Source organism: Coregonus clupeaformis, chromosome 24 (genome assembly GCF_020615455.1).
Source record: "Coregonus clupeaformis isolate EN_2021a chromosome 24, ASM2061545v1, whole genome shotgun sequence".
NCBI lineage: Eukaryota > Metazoa > Chordata > Actinopteri > Salmoniformes > Salmonidae > Coregonus > Coregonus clupeaformis.
Window position 1 is genome coordinate 7,321,528 of NC_059215.1, and position 16,988 is coordinate 7,338,515.

General features: G+C 42.6%; 1 protein-coding gene across 2 annotated transcripts in view; it reads left to right on the forward strand.

Moving 5' to 3' along the window:
* Positions 1-744: 744 nt before the first annotated feature.
* The window catches only part of LOC121537530 (chemokine-like protein TAFA-1), a 35,749-nt gene continuing 19,505 nt past the window's right edge, over positions 745-16,988 (forward strand). The window contains exons 1-2 of one of the 2 annotated variants that reach the window (XM_041845140.2): positions 745-1,193; positions 3,013-3,163. In XM_041845140.2, the coding sequence (XP_041701074.1) occupies positions 3,016-3,163 (148 nt within the window). In that variant the 5' untranslated portion in view covers positions 745-1,193; positions 3,013-3,015. The remainder of the gene's footprint in view (positions 1,194-3,012; positions 3,164-16,988) is intronic. The other variant, XM_041845139.2, reaches the window with a different exon arrangement.

Sequence of the window (16,988 nt, forward strand, 5' to 3'; positions counted from 1 at the left end):
GGACGGTGAGAGGGTGAGGTCAAAAGAGGAGAGAAGTGGAAAGAAGGAGGCAGAGAGAAATGAGTCAAATGTGGACATAGGGAGGTTGAAATCCCCCAAAACTGTGAGGGGTGAGCCATCCTCAGGGAAGGAACTTATCAAGGCGTCAAGCTCATTGATGAACTCTCCAAGGGAACCTGGAGAAAAACTATGTTAGATTGATATATGTTGTCCAAAAGGCCAACTCGCCGAGCACAGATCGATGTAGTTGGATCATAGGAATATAAATCGATACATCGATGTAGTAGATGGATCGTTACACCCCTACATTTACGTCATTTAGCAGACGCCCTTATCCAGAGCGACTTACATACATTTTCATACTTTTTTCATACTAGTCCCCCATGGGAATCGAAACCACAACCCTGGCGTTGCAAGCGCCATGCTCTACTAACTGAGCTACACAGGACTAGGTAATTACCATGTTATATCTAACGCTGTGGAGAGAAGTGCATCCAAAAATCTATGTAAGATGTACTAGGTAAATATAATCTATGTTAGTGTCTATAGGTGTTCTTAAGTGGGTGTTCCTATGTAAGACCACCTGTGTAGATTTGCAATGGTAAGAGGCTGATAATCAGGTCTGACCATAAGGTACCATGCCGTTTCAGTGTGATACTGGGGCAATCTTGCTTTAAGACGTGATACAGTCTTTACACTCAGGCAGGCTGTAGAAGAACAGTCATTACTTAGTGCTCGCTGAGGGGGACAGAGCTAGAACGTGTGCTCAGAGGCTGCCTGTCAATGGGAGGAGGACGCAGACAGACAGAGCGAGAGAGAGAGAAAGAGAGAGCGAAATGGGAGATTCTACAGCAGTTAATTAAGGATCGCTCTGTATGTGCCTGTAAACGCGAAGAGGCAAATCTATTCTGTGTCAGTGCCAGAGTCTCCTCGAGGGAATACAGTGATATTTCAAAGGAGGAAATGTCAAGTCCCGAAATCTGTTTCAGTCTCTGTGCTCATTGCTGTTGGTTGTCCTCAGACAAAGTGAAGAAGGGCAAGGTTTGAAGAGTCAGAGGAGTTTGGGAGTCTCTACACCTAAATCAAGGACAGAGTTGTAGGGGGATTCCACATCAGCCTCGGGATGGATCGATTTAAGATAATGTGATAGAATAATTCTTTATTCTACCAGGATTACCAGGATCTTTACTCAGGTAAGATATTTACTGTCTAAAGGAGAAAGAGATGTTTAGTGTTTGGAGGGTAGTAGAAGTAAAACTGTACCGAAGGGACTTCAAATGAATTAATATGGAGACAGTTTTATAAAATCGGCATCACTTAAATGTTTAACATGTTCATAAAGAATTAAGTGAGTTTGTACATAGTTACTGCATTAAGCAAATTCCTTAGAGGTGCTGTGCTCTGTTTTTATTACATACTTTTGCTTGCTATTTGTAGTAACATTACTTTTACATAAATAATATTTACTGTTTGCATAATCTTGTGGATTTCATGTTGCTGATTTATTCCAAAGATTACATCCAGCCTGTTCAAATATATAATGCATTGAACTATCAAATGTACTGACAGTTTATTGAGGTTTTCTGGACCATTTATGCTATGTACAGTACTTTACTGTACATGAACACACATGAGAACATTGATAGAGCATCAGAAAGAAAATAAATGTAATGTGTTTTGCAGACTATGCCACCTTTTTACAGACATAAGATCCTTTAAACAAGGAAAACAGAGAGATTAATATCTAGGCTGAACTACTATAGGATCTTCAGAAAATGTAACACTTGTAACGTATTTGAGGTTTAAAAAGGCTTCTGAAGTTTGTAATTTCTGTTACGAAAAATTTATTATAATCCACATAATAATTCACATTTCTTGCTGTAGCAAACTGCCTCAAATGAAGATCCTACATCTGTACTGTAGGATATGTGGAATGAATAAGAAAAGGCCAGCTACATTTTTTTCTTGGAAGTGGTATCCTTGAAAGCCAATCCAAGGTAGAAGCACACTGTAGTCAAATGTCACACAGACACAGTAGGCTACATTCAAAAAAATATCTGAAACCTAATCTAATACAACATCTCATTACCTATAAAAGACATCTGCTTAAATGCTAATTTTCCTTTGACATGCTCCTTGAAAAAATTCACATTTTATAATTTGTTGAACAGAAACACTGCTTGCAGGCAACAACTCTAGTTTGTTGATGTAAAGATATTTTGACAGAGGTCATTATTTCGATTATCACTGAGAAAAAAACAACACTGAAACTGAATATAATAAAAATCTTATTACACGCTTCACAAAAAATGAATAATTTTGTAATCTGTTGAACACAATCACAATTTAATGCTATCACCACAATGTTTGTTGATGTAAATATATTTTTACAGAGGCAATTATTTAAAATATTGAATAATTCTCAACCCAACCCTAACCTTAACCTGGGATCTGCATGTGTCTTGAAGCCCCCTTATTTAAACAGCTTTGTGAGAGACATTATTTGATTGTTGATTCCCATTATGGTTCTCACTGTCACAGTCTTGTGACATCCAAAAGACACCCATAGAAAAGAGTTGGCAGCTAACTGCCAGGAGAGAAATCGTATCTTTTTTATTTCTAATTTTGGTTTAAAGGCAAGCAAGAAGAGATAGTCAGGAGTTGAAGAGAGGGATTCAGCCTGTCAGGGTAAATCTCAGCTGCATGGAAAAAGTCCCCAGGGACCATTCCACATTTGCTGCTGCGCTGTGGCTCAGGGACAAGATAGGGCAGGAATAAAAATAACACAAATGAGCAGTTGATAATCACGCTGAATGATACACTGTTTATTATGATGATTATGTGGAAGTTCATCTGGGTCAATGTGCCAGGACACGGTTTTCTCTGTGTGTTCCTGTGTGTGCGTGCGCGCGTGTGCTTTCATTTGGTCATGAGTGCATCTGTGCTTGCGTGTGTGTTTCTGTGTGTGAGATGATGACCTATGCCATTGACTGTGCTCTCCCCCCGCTATAGCAGATGTGTGCTGTCATGTCCTGGCTGCTTTGCCTGGCCCTCTGGGTCAGTGGGATGGCCATCCAGCTCTGCCAGGCCACCTTCTATGAGACCATACAGCTACAGCAGCACCATGTGACACGGTCTGGAAGGACTTCCATTCACATGATTGGTGAGTCATCAACAACACCCTCCTCCATTTCTACCTCTGCTTTGTTCCACCTTTGAGATGTGTGAATGTAAGTCTAATGGACATTGCAAAAGGTTTTGTCCCTGTTTATAGCCTTTGTATGGATAATTGCAGTACAGAGTACTGGTTGTTTACTGGAACAAGACCGGATAGGGAGAAGGGCTTGGGCAATATACATATATTCTATGTAGAACGTTGTGTGTTCTTTGTAAATAGTCACTTTCCCTAACATCTTGCAGGTTAGTGTTTTTCGTCATGAATCTTGTTCTGGAGGCAGCTCTGCAGAGTGGTCACTAGCTGGCACAGCCACAAAGTCATACAATCTGATTTTAAACCTAACCCTAACCTTAACCCTAACCTTAACCACACTGCTAACCCTTATACCTAACCCTAACCTTAAAATAAGGCCAAAAAGTGAATTTCTGTATTCATACATTCTTACAATATAGCCAATTTTGACTTTGCAGCTGGCCCATCTAGCGGAAGTCGCTCAGCTCTGCCTAAAGGACAAGAGTCATCCCAATAAACGTCAACCTGCTAACCGCTTTAGAAAAGGTTATGGTGTGTGTGGTGTCTGTGGGGGCGTCTTTTGACAAAGCCATTATTTTCTAATGGATGACAGGCTAATAAGCTAGGACTAATAATATAATAATAACATGCCATTTAGCAGACGCTTTTATCCAAAGCGACTTACAGTCATGTGTGCATACATTTTTACGTATGGGTGGTCCCGGGGATCGAACCCACTACCCTGGCGTTACAAGTAGCATGCACTTTGCACTGTGTTACATTTGTCTTTTGTGCACAGAGGTTTTGCTTCAAAAGTCCAAACAAACGTGGCAAGATTGTGTGTTTAGTCATTTTGAGCTACAGTTTGCAGGATCTGACAGAAATATTTACTATTGGGTCCACCTCAGCCCCAATAACTCCCATGCTGATATATGAGCTAATTTACCAACAAACGATTCTCCTCCTTCTGGTTCGGGTGATTACAATCTCTATGAAATTGAGCTGAATTGAAATTGGACTACTGGTACTTTTGTTTTCAGGAGGCCTGATGAGAGTTATGGATATTGTGAATGGAAGTATACATAAGAGAGAAGCATTTCCAAGCTGTATAGTGAATCTTGTCAAGGCTTTGCACAGATAGCTGTGCCAATGCTTTTAACTGAGCGTGCAGCACTCCTCAGTGGTTGTTATATTTCCAACGCCCTAGTAGTGGTAAAGCATGTCAACTGATCCTTGTATTCAACATTTAATGTCAGTGGTTAGGACAGTAATTCTCACTACACCACCTTTGTTTCATCGCTCAGTCACACGTGAGTGTGCTATCAAATGCAGACAAATACAGGCCAAGCCAAATCCCAGGGCATTATAATATTCCATGTTCGTGTCCTGATGCCTACAGAGGCTACTGAGGCAGCAATAAGGACTGGTTCAAAAGACACTGTGTCACAATATAGCCTCAAATGCACAATTTCAAAGGTTTTACAGATCTTCCTACAGTATTTTTTGACTACTAAAAGTACATTTTGTGTGTTAATTCAAACTTTTTCTTGGGTGAATGTAATGTCAGCACAACATTCAGTAGACTAAATGCTTATTGGGTTCTGTTCTTTTCCATGTCAAATCTCCGCTTTAGTGAGATTTATTTGGAGAACGCTGTGAGCCTGATTGGAGTTACTGCTCTCTTGTGAGTCTTTGTTGTTTAGACGCCCCTGATCATAAGCTTTCCTGAAAAGATTGATTGTGCCGGTACTGAAAGCAGCTAATTAGCCTAGCTGCTCCAATCATAAAGCAATGACGGATGAGTAACACAACATGGATGCCATATTAGTAGCTCTAGTCCTTGAGAGTAAAAACTACACAGAGCACTATTTAAAACTAAACAGGGCACCATTTAAAACTAAACAGGGCACCATTTAAAACTAAACAGGGCACCATTTAAAACTAAACAGAGCACCATTTAAAACTAAACAGAGCACCATTTAAAACTAAACAGGGCACCATTTAAAACTAAACAGGGCACTATTTAAAACTACACAGATCGCCATTTAAAACTAAACAGGGCACTATTTAAAATTAGAGTGCAATTTAAAACTACACAAAACCCAGTTTAATGGGATGGCCTTGTACACAGATACATAATGCATAGAGACACAGATTAGATGGGACTAATATAGGACTCTAATGCTGAATGTTTCAGTTGCGTGTCTGTCCCATAAACATTTCTAAACAACAATGAAGGAGAATATGTTTGCTGAGCTCGAGGGCCCTAGCTACCAAGTAATTACCTTATGAAATCTCCTCTGAGACATCAGTGCTTATTGCTGTTCTATGAGCTTTGTGATGGTACAGACCATAATTACATTCTCCCATTGAAGAATCAATCACTTGGGATGTTGGCATACAGCTGTAAAGACAATACACTCTACAAACACACATTTCAGACAAGCATTTGAGAGAGATTACAAATTCAACCAAAAATTTGAATACCGGTTAGTTAATCTTGTAGAAAGCATTCAATCCTTAATTTTCTGGATCAGGGGAAAGAGTACAAACCTTGCTATTCCTGAATACCATAATTTGGCTTGTCCTCATGCTAGGATAAATGGAATGCCAGTGTTAAGAGAAACAGAATGGGATGCCTGGATTGACTGTGACATCAGGGCATTTGTTATGTGTTGTGTGTTGTGTGGCTGTTGGATTGGTAGCAGTATTGGGGTTGACGGGTCATGAATTGGTGGCAGGAAGGCCATTGGCTGTAGACCAATCATTGAAGCCGGTGACATGTCTTAAGTTCACAGTGACTGGTACTACCACAGGAAATTGAGATCACAAGTGGCTGGAGATCAGTTGTTTCCTTGCCAATGAAAAGTGTTGGGCTGTAGGGGTAAACAGGTTTCTAAGTATGATAAATGGTAGGCATAGTGCAATGAAAGGTTGTGATTCTTAATATCCTGATTACGGCTAAATGCAACTCACATGGTCCAATATGAACACGAACAACACCTAATTCCAAACAACAGACATTGATTTTGAAAGCCTTGAACAAAGGTTGGTCTACGTGTATAATTGCTTGAGCCAATTTTGAAATATGTATTGCAAAAACAACACAAAGCATCCCAAGGGTCCCAGGGCCAGCACACGCTAACTCTAGCTGGAGGTAGGATTCCTGAATAGATGATTATGTATGTCCAGTGAATCAGGAGGAGGTAGTGTACTCCTCTCCACCCTGCAGCTGTACTTATAGGATGCAGCAGCAGCTGGAGCTTCACTCTCAGACGTGCTGTGGGCTGTTTTACGCTCCTCTGGTGAAAACGGAGCAGTTTGCTGAGCTACGGTCACATGATTCACAAGGTGCCATATTTATTCCGTGCAAGGAGCGTGAACAGCAGCGGGAACCGATTGTGGTTGTCGTGCATGCATAAGGGGCATCGGTTCTGTTTTTAGGGTCATGAGTTGACATGCAACCATCCACCCCCAACAGGGACCATAGGAAACACACTAGAACACTCACACATAAAGCACTCTTGCCACTGTTACAAAGTTTTATTGTGTTTTTCTGATCACACTTTATCTCTAGAACTCATACATAAGGATTTGTCCTATGGTTTGAACTTACTTTACAAACTGAACCATATTGCTCAAAACAAACAAACAAACAACGCCACCTACAATTAATCTGTAGTGATATGGTTATATATAAATGATATGGTTATACAGTATTTAAGTGTATGAAAGGGGTGTGTTGACAGGGACTTGGTTTAATATTTAAAATGCTTAATGCTATCTGTCAGACAGTCCATTTCCCCATGTGGTGTGTGTGCACTTAAGAGTGATGTATATAGAGAAGAGGGAAACATAATGCTATCTTAAATTAATCTGGAGTGATTGTGTTGTAATTTTGAAATAGGAGGAAAGATTTGTTTTTAAATGGGAAGAATTCTATTGAGTGGTTGGCCTAAATTTCAGTTCCATCTGAAGGTGTCAACAGAGCCGCCTCTTCCTATACACAGACTACGCGTTGCGTGTACGGCTCCACACACTCTAGCCCCCCCCAAAAAAAAGGAATTCAGTTAGGGTCTCAACTTACTGTTGAGAGTTAGAAAAGTAGAATACACAAGGTGCAATTTCGAAATTTGGTAGTTCATCAGCAGTTTTCCACTTGTTATGTCAGTCCCTCAATTATCCCTGGGCAGTTAAATTTTTGGGGGATTGCTAGGTAAGGTAGTCTAACCAGCTATCTAAATCTTGAATTAGGCCTAATCATCACCAAATTACCAACCGGGCACGCAGGGCATGTGTTCAGGGACCCCCCCATTGCATTTGTTAGTCACTCTCACACAGATATGATATGTACATGGCCCTTTAACACTGAACCAAAAAAAGTCCACTGCCAAGAGGGGTGGGGGCACTAAAATGTTTTGCCTGCGAGGTAGGGGGGGCCCCCAACCAAATCTTGCTTAGGGCCCCCAAAATGCTAGAGGCGGCACTGGGTGTGAACAGAGAGACAACAAAGAGGAGTTAGGAGGAGACAGAAGCCTGAGGTGGTCTCACTCATAAACTCCCTCTCACCTACACTACGGCTGGCAGGGTTTGAACTCAGACAGTACTGGGTTGAACTTCACTCGGCTGAATGGTTCTTTCCTAATAGCCCTGAAAATACATCAACATATTTTTTGTGTACTGGACTCCCAGTATGTTTATTCTCAATACAAATACATACTTAAACTGACAGACACCCAAACATTACACCCCAAATTATATAGAAATCAGAACTGAAACCACACTCGTCAACGTATAATATTTAGATTAGAGGCAGTGGTTATAGGTAGGCTATACCATGTTAATGTTGCTTGCAAGCAACATGTTTTTCATTGTGTATCTCTCTGTAAAAGAGAGTGAGATAAAAAAAAAGAAGGAGCAAAAACATTTCCCCATGCTCTCTAACAAAGGAGAGACATAGTACAGCGCTACCTCCTCGCCAGAAACAAACATGAAAAATTGATTGTCAGCAGTCGCAAACAAAGGTTACATCCTTCTAGACAGTGACAGTTTAATAGCCTTACATAATGCCTCCTGCAGGCACATTCTTTTGACTTACATGTCCCTCATCCTCCCCTCAGACCTCTAAGGAGGCTTGGGTTCAAATACTATTTGAAATCTTTCATATACTTTGAGCGTTTGATTCAGTCTGCATGGAGCACCAGGTGTGAGAGGTTTACACTTTTGAGACTTTGCATTGCAACAGGAAAGCTTAATCAAGCACAGGTACAATATTTGAAAAAAATTATAATAGTATTTGAACCCAGGTCTGCCTCTGAGCCAGGAAGCCATGCTCTCACCAGTCTCATCCCAGCCTACCTGCAGTGTCTACGGGAAGTGGCATGCAGCCTGAGCCTCAGGCCCTGCTACATCTGGTACCTGCCAAGCCCACTTTGTCCCAATATTCTCCATACATGCAACAGTGTGACCCCAGGGGACCAACATTCCATACAACTCCATTATGCAGTGATGGAAAAAGTACTCAATTGTCATACTTGAGTAAAAGTAAAGATATCTTCATAGAAAATGACTCAAGTAAAAGTGAAAGTCACCCTGTAAAATACTACTTGAGTAAAAGTCTAAAAGTATTTAGTTTTAAATGTACTTAAGTATCAAAAGTAAATGTAATTACTAAAATATACTTAAGTATCAAAAGTAAAAGTAAAAGTATAAGCCAACCAGACGGCACAATTTTCTTGTTTTTTAAATTTATGGATAGCTAGGGGCACACTCCAACACTCAGAAATCATTTACAAATAAAGCATTTGTGTTTAGTGAGTCCGCCAGATCAGAGGCAGTAGAGATGACCAGGGATGTTCTCTTGATAAGTGTGTGAATTGGACCATTTTCCTGTGCTGCTAATCATTCAAAATGTAACAAGTACTTTTGGGTGTCAGGGAATGTATGGAGTAAAAAGTACATTATTTTCTTCAGGAATGTAATAAAGTAAAAGTAAAGGTTGTCAAAAATATAAATAGTAAAGTAAAGTACAGATACTAAAATAAACCGCTTAAGTAGTACTTTAAAGTATTTTTACCTAAGTACTTTACACCACTGCCATTATGCTATGAGGGAACGTTCTTAGACTAATGCCAGTCTATAAAGTAATATTTCCATATCGTTTGCCACATGCCACATTCATGATAATGGGTTTCTGACAAGACACCGAGGTCTCTTTCAGGGGAGAACTGATGTGCCAGTTTTGGATTTTGGATCTGGGCTACATTTTGTCAGTTATTTTGTGTGAAGAGTAATCATATTTGGATACAACACTTTACACATGCCTGATTATGTTCAGTATAGGCGCGATATTGGATTTTACAATACTCAATACTACATGTTCTCTCTTGGACCAAGTGTGCTTAGTGCTTGTAGATATTGGTTTATACAGCATGTTAATAGAAAACGTACATGCAGCAGCATTGTGCAATGGGCTATGGTTTGTGGTCATAACGTGTGTGTGCAAAATGAATTTCGGAGGCCTAAAGCTTAATTAATTACCCAGCACTCACTCTCCTCTGCCAGCTGTTAGCAGCCTTAGATACTCTGTACGAGGATCCTCATGCATTAATAACCATGCTACATCACTCCCACCAGACTCAGTGGCTACTAGCACAGGGGGTTCTCCAAGAACACACACGTGCACACACACACACACACATACATACACAAACACACACATTCACAAACACACACAAAGTGTAGAGTGGAGGGGAATTGTTTTGTTTTGCATGTTGGAGTCAAGGCCACCATCAACACAGTGTCAAACAGCCCCCACATTCAATTTGATCATCCTCTATTCACTTTTCACAATTTCTTCTCCACAACACACTGTGTGAGGATGAAGGGCAGAAGAATGCTGTTCATCCTAACCTTGGATGAGATCATGCCTCAGTGACTGACGGGGCAAGTTGACCCACAGGCAAATGGCTTTGTGTTGCGATATCCATTAGCCACAACATCCACATGACATGTCAACAACAAAAATATGTTGTCAGCCATAGCAAATTCACTACACAGTGGTTGATGTGGTTGGGTAAAAAGGGATGCAGCCCTTACAACAACAATAAAACACATGAAAAAATCACGTGAAAAAAAACGTGGTTTTCAGACACGTGTGAACTTAAATCACATGAAATTTCACCAAAAAAAATATATATACTGTATATAAATATATACAGTACCAGTCAAAAGTGTGGACACACCTACTCATTCCAGGGTTTTTCTTTATTGTTTACATTGTATAATAATAGTGAAGACATCAAAACTATGAAATAACACATATGGAATCATGTAGTAACCAAAAAAAGTGTTAAACAAGTCAAAATATATTTTATTTTTGAGATTCTTCAAAGTAGCCACCCTTTGCCTTGATGACAGCTTTGCCCACTCTTGGCATTCTCTCAACCAGCTTCATGAGGTAGTCACCTGGAATGCATTTCAATTAACAGGTGTGCCTTGTTAAAAGTTAATTTGTGGAATTTCTTTCCTTCTTTGTCACGACTTCCGCCGAGGCTGCCTCCCCTCCTTGTTTGGGCAGGTTTTGGTGTTCGGCGTCACCGGCTTACTAGCTACTGCCGATCCATTTATCATCACTCCATTTGTCTTGTCTTCAATCACACATACCTGGTCCTTATTCCCTCATTAGTAATTGTATAAGTGTTTCATCTGCTTCCTTGTCTGTGTGGGTGATTGTTTATTATGGAGGTTAGTGAAGCTCGGTGGAGCTCGTGTATTTTGTATCGACGGGAGTATTTTCCCGTGTGCCTTGTATTTTCCAGTGCGTCTGTTTTTTGCCCTGGAGTATGGTTGACGCATTTCTGCGTAAACCTGTATTTTGCGGATTAAAGCCTGTTATTCTGTGATTTACTCTCCTGCGCCTGACTCCTTCAACACCACCCCAGCACATTCTTAATGCGTTTGAGCCAATCAGTTGTGTTGTGACAAGGTAGGGGTGGTATACAGAAGATAGCCCTATTTGGTAAAAGACCAAGTCCATATTATGGCAAGAACAGCTCAAATAAGCAAAGAGAAACAACAGTCCATCATTACTTTAAGACATGAAGGTCAGTCAATTTCAATAACTTTTAAAGTTTCTTCAAGTGCATTTGCAAAAACCAGCAAGCACTATGATGAAAGTGGCTCTCATGAGGACCGCCACAGGAAAGGAAGACCCATAGTTACCTCTGCTGCAAAGGAGAAGTTCATTAGAGTTACCAGCCGCAGAAATTGCAGCCCAAATATATGCTTCACATAGTTCAAGTAACAGACATATCTCAACATCAACTGTTCAGAGGAGACTGCATGAATCAGGCCTTCATGGTCGAATTGCTGCAAAGAAACCACTACTAAAGGACACCAATAAGAAGAAGATACTTGCTTGGGCCAAGAAACACGAGCAATGGACATTAGACTGGTAGAAATCTGTCCTTTAGTCTGATGAGACCAAATTGGAGATTTTGGGTTCCAACTGCCGTGTCTTTGTGAGAGGCAGTGTAGGTGAACGGATGATCTCTGCATGTGTGGTTCCCACTGTGAAGCATGGAGGAGGAGGTGTGATGGTGTGGGGGTGCTTTGCTGGTGACACTGGCTGTAATTTATTTAGCATTCAAGGCACACTTAACCAGCATGGCTACCACAGCGTTCTGCAGTGATACGCCATCCCATCTGGTTTGCACTTAGTGGGACTATCATTTGTTTTTCAACAGGACAATGACCCAACACACCTGCAGGCCGTATAAGGGCTATTTGACCAAGAAGGAGAGTGATGGAGTGCTGCATCAGATTACTTGGCCTCTCAATCACCCGACCTCAAACCAATTGAGATGGTTTGGGCAGAGTGAAGGAAAAGTAGTCAACAAGTGCTCAGCATATGTGGACTGTTGGAAAAGCATTCCAGGTGAAGCTGGTTGAGAGAATGCCAAGAGTGTGCAAAGCTGTCATCAAGGCAAATGGTGGCTACTTGAAGAATCTCAAATATAAAATATATTTTGATTTGTTTAACACTTTTTTGGTTACTACATGATCTCATATGTGTTTTTTCATAGTTTTGATGTCTTCACTATTATTCTACAATGTAGAAAATAGTAAAAATTAAGAAAAACCCTGGAATGAGTAGGTGTTTAAACAGGTTAACATTCACAAGGCCGCAGGGCCAGACGGATAACCAGGACGCATACTCAGAACATGCGCTGACCAGCTGGTAAGTGTCTTCACTGACATTTTCAACCTGTCCCTGACCCAGTCTGTAATACCTACATGTTTCAAGCAGACCACCATAGTCCTTGTACCCAATAACGCCAAGGGAACCTGTCTACATTACTATCGCCCCATAGCACTCACATCTGTAGCCATGAAATCCTTTGAAAGGCTGGTCATGGCTCACATCAACACCATCATCCCAGAAACCCTGGACCCACTCCAATTCGCACACCGCCCCAACAGATCCACAGATGACGTAATCTCTATTGGACTCCATACTGCCCTCTCTCACCTGGACAAGAGGAACACCTACAGTGAGCTCCAAAAGTATTGGGACAGTGACACATTTTGTTGTTGTTTTGGCTCTGTACTCTAGCACTTTGGATTTGAAATTATACAATGACTATGAGGTTAAAGTGCAGATTGTCAGCTTTAATTTGTGTTACACCCTGATCTTTTTCACCTGTCTTGTGCTTGTCTCCACCCTCCACCAGGTGTCTCCCATTTGTTCCCATTATCCCCCGGTGTTTTATTCTGCCTGTTGCCAGTTCGTCTTGTCTCGTCAAGTCTACCAGCGTGGTGTTCCGTACTTTTTTTCCTAGTTCCTGTTTTCTAGTCCTCCCGGTTCCGACCTTTTCTGCCTGCCCTGACACTGAGCCCGCCTGCCATACCATTCAGCCTGCCCTGACACTGAGCCCGCCTGCCATACCATTCAGCCTGCCCTGACACTGAGCCCGCCTGCCATACCATTCAGCCTGCCCTGACCTCGAGCCTGCCTGCCGCCCTGTACCTTTCGGACTCAGACCTGGTTTACGAACTTCTGCCTGTCCCCGAACTACCTCTTGCCTGCCCCTTGTATTTTAATAAATATCAGAGAATCGAACCATCTGCCCCCTGTGTCTGCATCTGGGTCTCATCCTGTGTCGTTATAATTTGAGTATATTTTCATCCATATCAGGTGAACCATTTAGAAATTACAGCACTTTTTGTACATAGTCCCCCCATTTTAGGGGAGCAAAAGTATTGGGACAAATCCATTTATTTGTGCATTAAAGTAGTAAAAAGTAAAGTAATTGGTCCCATATTCATAGCACGCAATGATTACATCAAGCTTGTGACTCTATAAACGTGTTGGATGCATTTGCTGTTTGTTTTGGTTGTGTTTGAGATTATTTTGTGCCCAATAGAAATTCATGGTAAATAATGTATTGTGTCATTTTGGAGTCACTTTTATTGTAAAAAAGAATAGAATGTGTTTGTAAACACTTCTACATTAATGTGGATGCTACCATGATTACGGATAATCCTGAATGAATCTTGAATAATGATGAGGGAGAAAGTTACAGAGGTATAAACTTCATACCCCCCCAAAAATGCTAACCTCCCCCGTTATTGTAATGGTGAGAGGTTAGCATGTCTTGGGGGTAGGATATTTGTGCATCTGTAACATTCTCACTCATAATTATTCACGATTAATTCAGGACTATCTGTAATCATGGTAGCATCCACATTAATGTAGAAGTGTTTCAAAGTCCTTGAGAGTCACCCGTGCGTCAATCTAAGTAACATAATAAAAAAATCACCATCAAATACCGTCAGTTTAAGCTAGAGATATCAGGTGTTTTGCATGGGCTGCGACTCAATCCACCTCATCCGCCGCCTATGTTGGCCTTCCGCATCTGCGGTGGAAGGTGGGCGAGCTACAGCGGTGTTTGTCAGACCATGAGACATCCCAGAAATCGGTCTTCTCATGAAAACGTCTGTATGTCCCCCCCAAATAGTCCGGGTAGCCATGATAAGCTGTTCAGGAGTCTTATGGCTTGGGGGTAGAAGCTGTTAAGAAGCCTTTTGGACCTAGACTTGGTGCTCCGGTACCGCTTGCCGTGCGGTAGCAGAGAGAACAGTCTATGACTAGGGTGGCAGGAGTCTTTGATAATTTTTAGGGCCTTCCTCCGACACCGCCTGGTATAGAGGTCCTGAATGGCAGGAAGCTTGGCCCCAGTGATGTACTGGGCCGTACGCACTACCCTCTGAGTGCCTTGCGGTCGGAGGACGAGCAGTTGCCATACCAGACAGTGACGCAACCAGTCAGGATGCTCTCGATGGTGCAGCTGTATAACTTTTGAGGATCTGATGACCCATGCCAAATCTTTTCAGTCTCCTGAGGGGGAATAGGCTTTGTCGTGCCCTCTTCACAACTGTCTTGGTGTGTTTGGACCATGATAATTTGTTGGTGATGTGGACACCAAGGAACTTGAAGCTCTCAACCTGTTCCACTACAGCCCTGTCGATGAGAATGGGGCCGTGCTCAGTCCTCTTTTTTTTCCCTGTAGTCCACAATCATCTCCTTTGTCTTGAGCACGTTGAGGGAGAGGTTGTAATCCTGGTACCACACGGCCAGGTCTCTGACCTCCTCCCTATAGGCTGTCTCATCATTGTCGGTGATCAGGCCTACCACTGTAGTATCGTCTGCAAACTTAATGATGGTATTGGAGTTGTGCCTGGCCATGCAGTCATGGGTGAACAGGGAGTACAGGAGGGGACTGAGCACGCACCCCTGAGGGGCCCCCGTGTTGAGGATCAGCGTGGCAGATGTGTTGTTACCTACCCTTACCACCTGGGGGCGGCCCGTCAGGAAGTCCAGGATCCAGTTGCAGAGGGAGGTGTTTAGTCCCAGGGTCCTTAGTTTAGTGATGAGCTTTGAGGGCACTATGGTGTTGAACGCTGAGCTGTAGTCAATGAATAGCATTCTCACATAGGTGTTCCTCTTGTCCAGGTGGGAAAGGGCAGTGTGGAGTGCAATAGAGATTGCATCATTTGTGGATCTGTTGGGGCGGTAAGCAAATTGGAGTGGGTCTAGGGTTTCTGGGATAATGGTGTTGATGTGAGCCATGACCAGCCTTTCAAAGCACTTCATGGCTACAGAAGTGAGTGCTATGGGTCGGTAGTCATTTAGAGAGGTTATCTTAGTGTTCTCCCTTTGTAGTCTGTAATAGTTTTCAAGCCCTGTCACATCCGACGAGCGTCAGAGCCGGTGTAGTACGATTCAATCTTAGTCCTGTATTGACTCTTTGCCTGTTTGATGGCTCGTCGGAGAGCATAGGGGGATTTCTTATAAGCGTCCGGGTTAGAGTCCCGCTCCTTGAAGGCGGCAGCTCTACCCTTTAGCTCACAAGGCGCTGCCCGGACTATCTGCATTGACCCTTTTTGCACTAAATTTTATAACTCATACGCTTCTGCGACTGTTCATTATCTCACTTTATTCCTAGTTATATGTACATACACTATATATACAAAGTATGTGGACACACTTTACATTTACATTTACATTATTTAGCAGACGCTCTTATCCAGAGCGACTTACAAATTGGTGCATTCAACTTATGATAGGGGGGGGGGGGTAGAAGGATTACTTTATACTATTCCAGGTATTCCTTAAAGAGGTAGGGATTCAAGTGTCTCCGGAAGGTGGTCAGTGACTCCGCTGTCCTGGCGTCGTGGGGGAGCTTGTTCCACCATTGGGGTGCCAGAGCAGCGAATAGCTTTGACTGGGCTGAGCGGGAACTGTGCTTCCGTAGAGGTAGGGGAGCTAGCAGGCCAGAGGTGGATGAACGTAGTGCCCTCGTTTGGGTGTAGGATCAGAGCCTGAAGGTAAGGAGGTGCCGTTCCCCTCACAGCTCCGTCGGCAAGCACCATGGTCTTGTAGTAGATGCGAGCCTCAACTGGAAGCCAGTGGAGTGTGTGGAGGAGCGGGTTGACATGAGAGAACTTGGGAAGGTTGAACACCAGACGGGCTGCAGCGTTCTGGATAAGTTGTAGGGGTTTAAATTAGTAGATTTGGCTATTTCAGCCACACCCGTTGCTGACAGGTGTATAATATTGAGCACACCGCCATGCAATCTCCATAGACAAACATTGGCTGTAGAATGGCCTTACTGAAGAGCTTAGTGACTTTCAATGTGGCACCGTAATAGGATGCCACCTTTCCAACAAGTCAGTTCGTCAAATTTCTGCCCTGCTAGAGCTGCCCCGGTCAACAGGAAGTGCTGTTATTGTGAAGTGGAAACATCTAGGAGCAACAACGGCTCAGCCGCGAAGTGGTAGGCCACACAATCTCACAGAATGGGACCGCCGAGTGCTGTAGCGCGTAAAAATTGTCTGTCCTCGGTTGCAATACTCACTACCGTGTTCCAAACTGCCTCTGGAAGCAACGTCAGCACAATAAGTGTTCGTCGGGAGCTTCATGAAATGGGTTTCCATGGCCGAGCAGCCGTACACAAGCCTAAGATCACCATGCACAATGCCAAGCGTCGGCTGGAGTGGTGTGAAGCTTGGACTCTAGAGCAGTGGAAATGCGTTCTCTGGAGTGATGAATCATGCTTTTCCATCTGGCAGTCCAACAGACAAATCTGGGTTTGGCGGATGCCAGGAGAATGCTACCTGCCCAAATGCATAGTGCCAACTGTAGGAGGAACAATGGTCTGGGGCTGTTTGTCATGGTTCGGGCTAGGCCCTTAGTTCCAGTGAAGGGAAATCGTAACGCTACAGCATACAATGA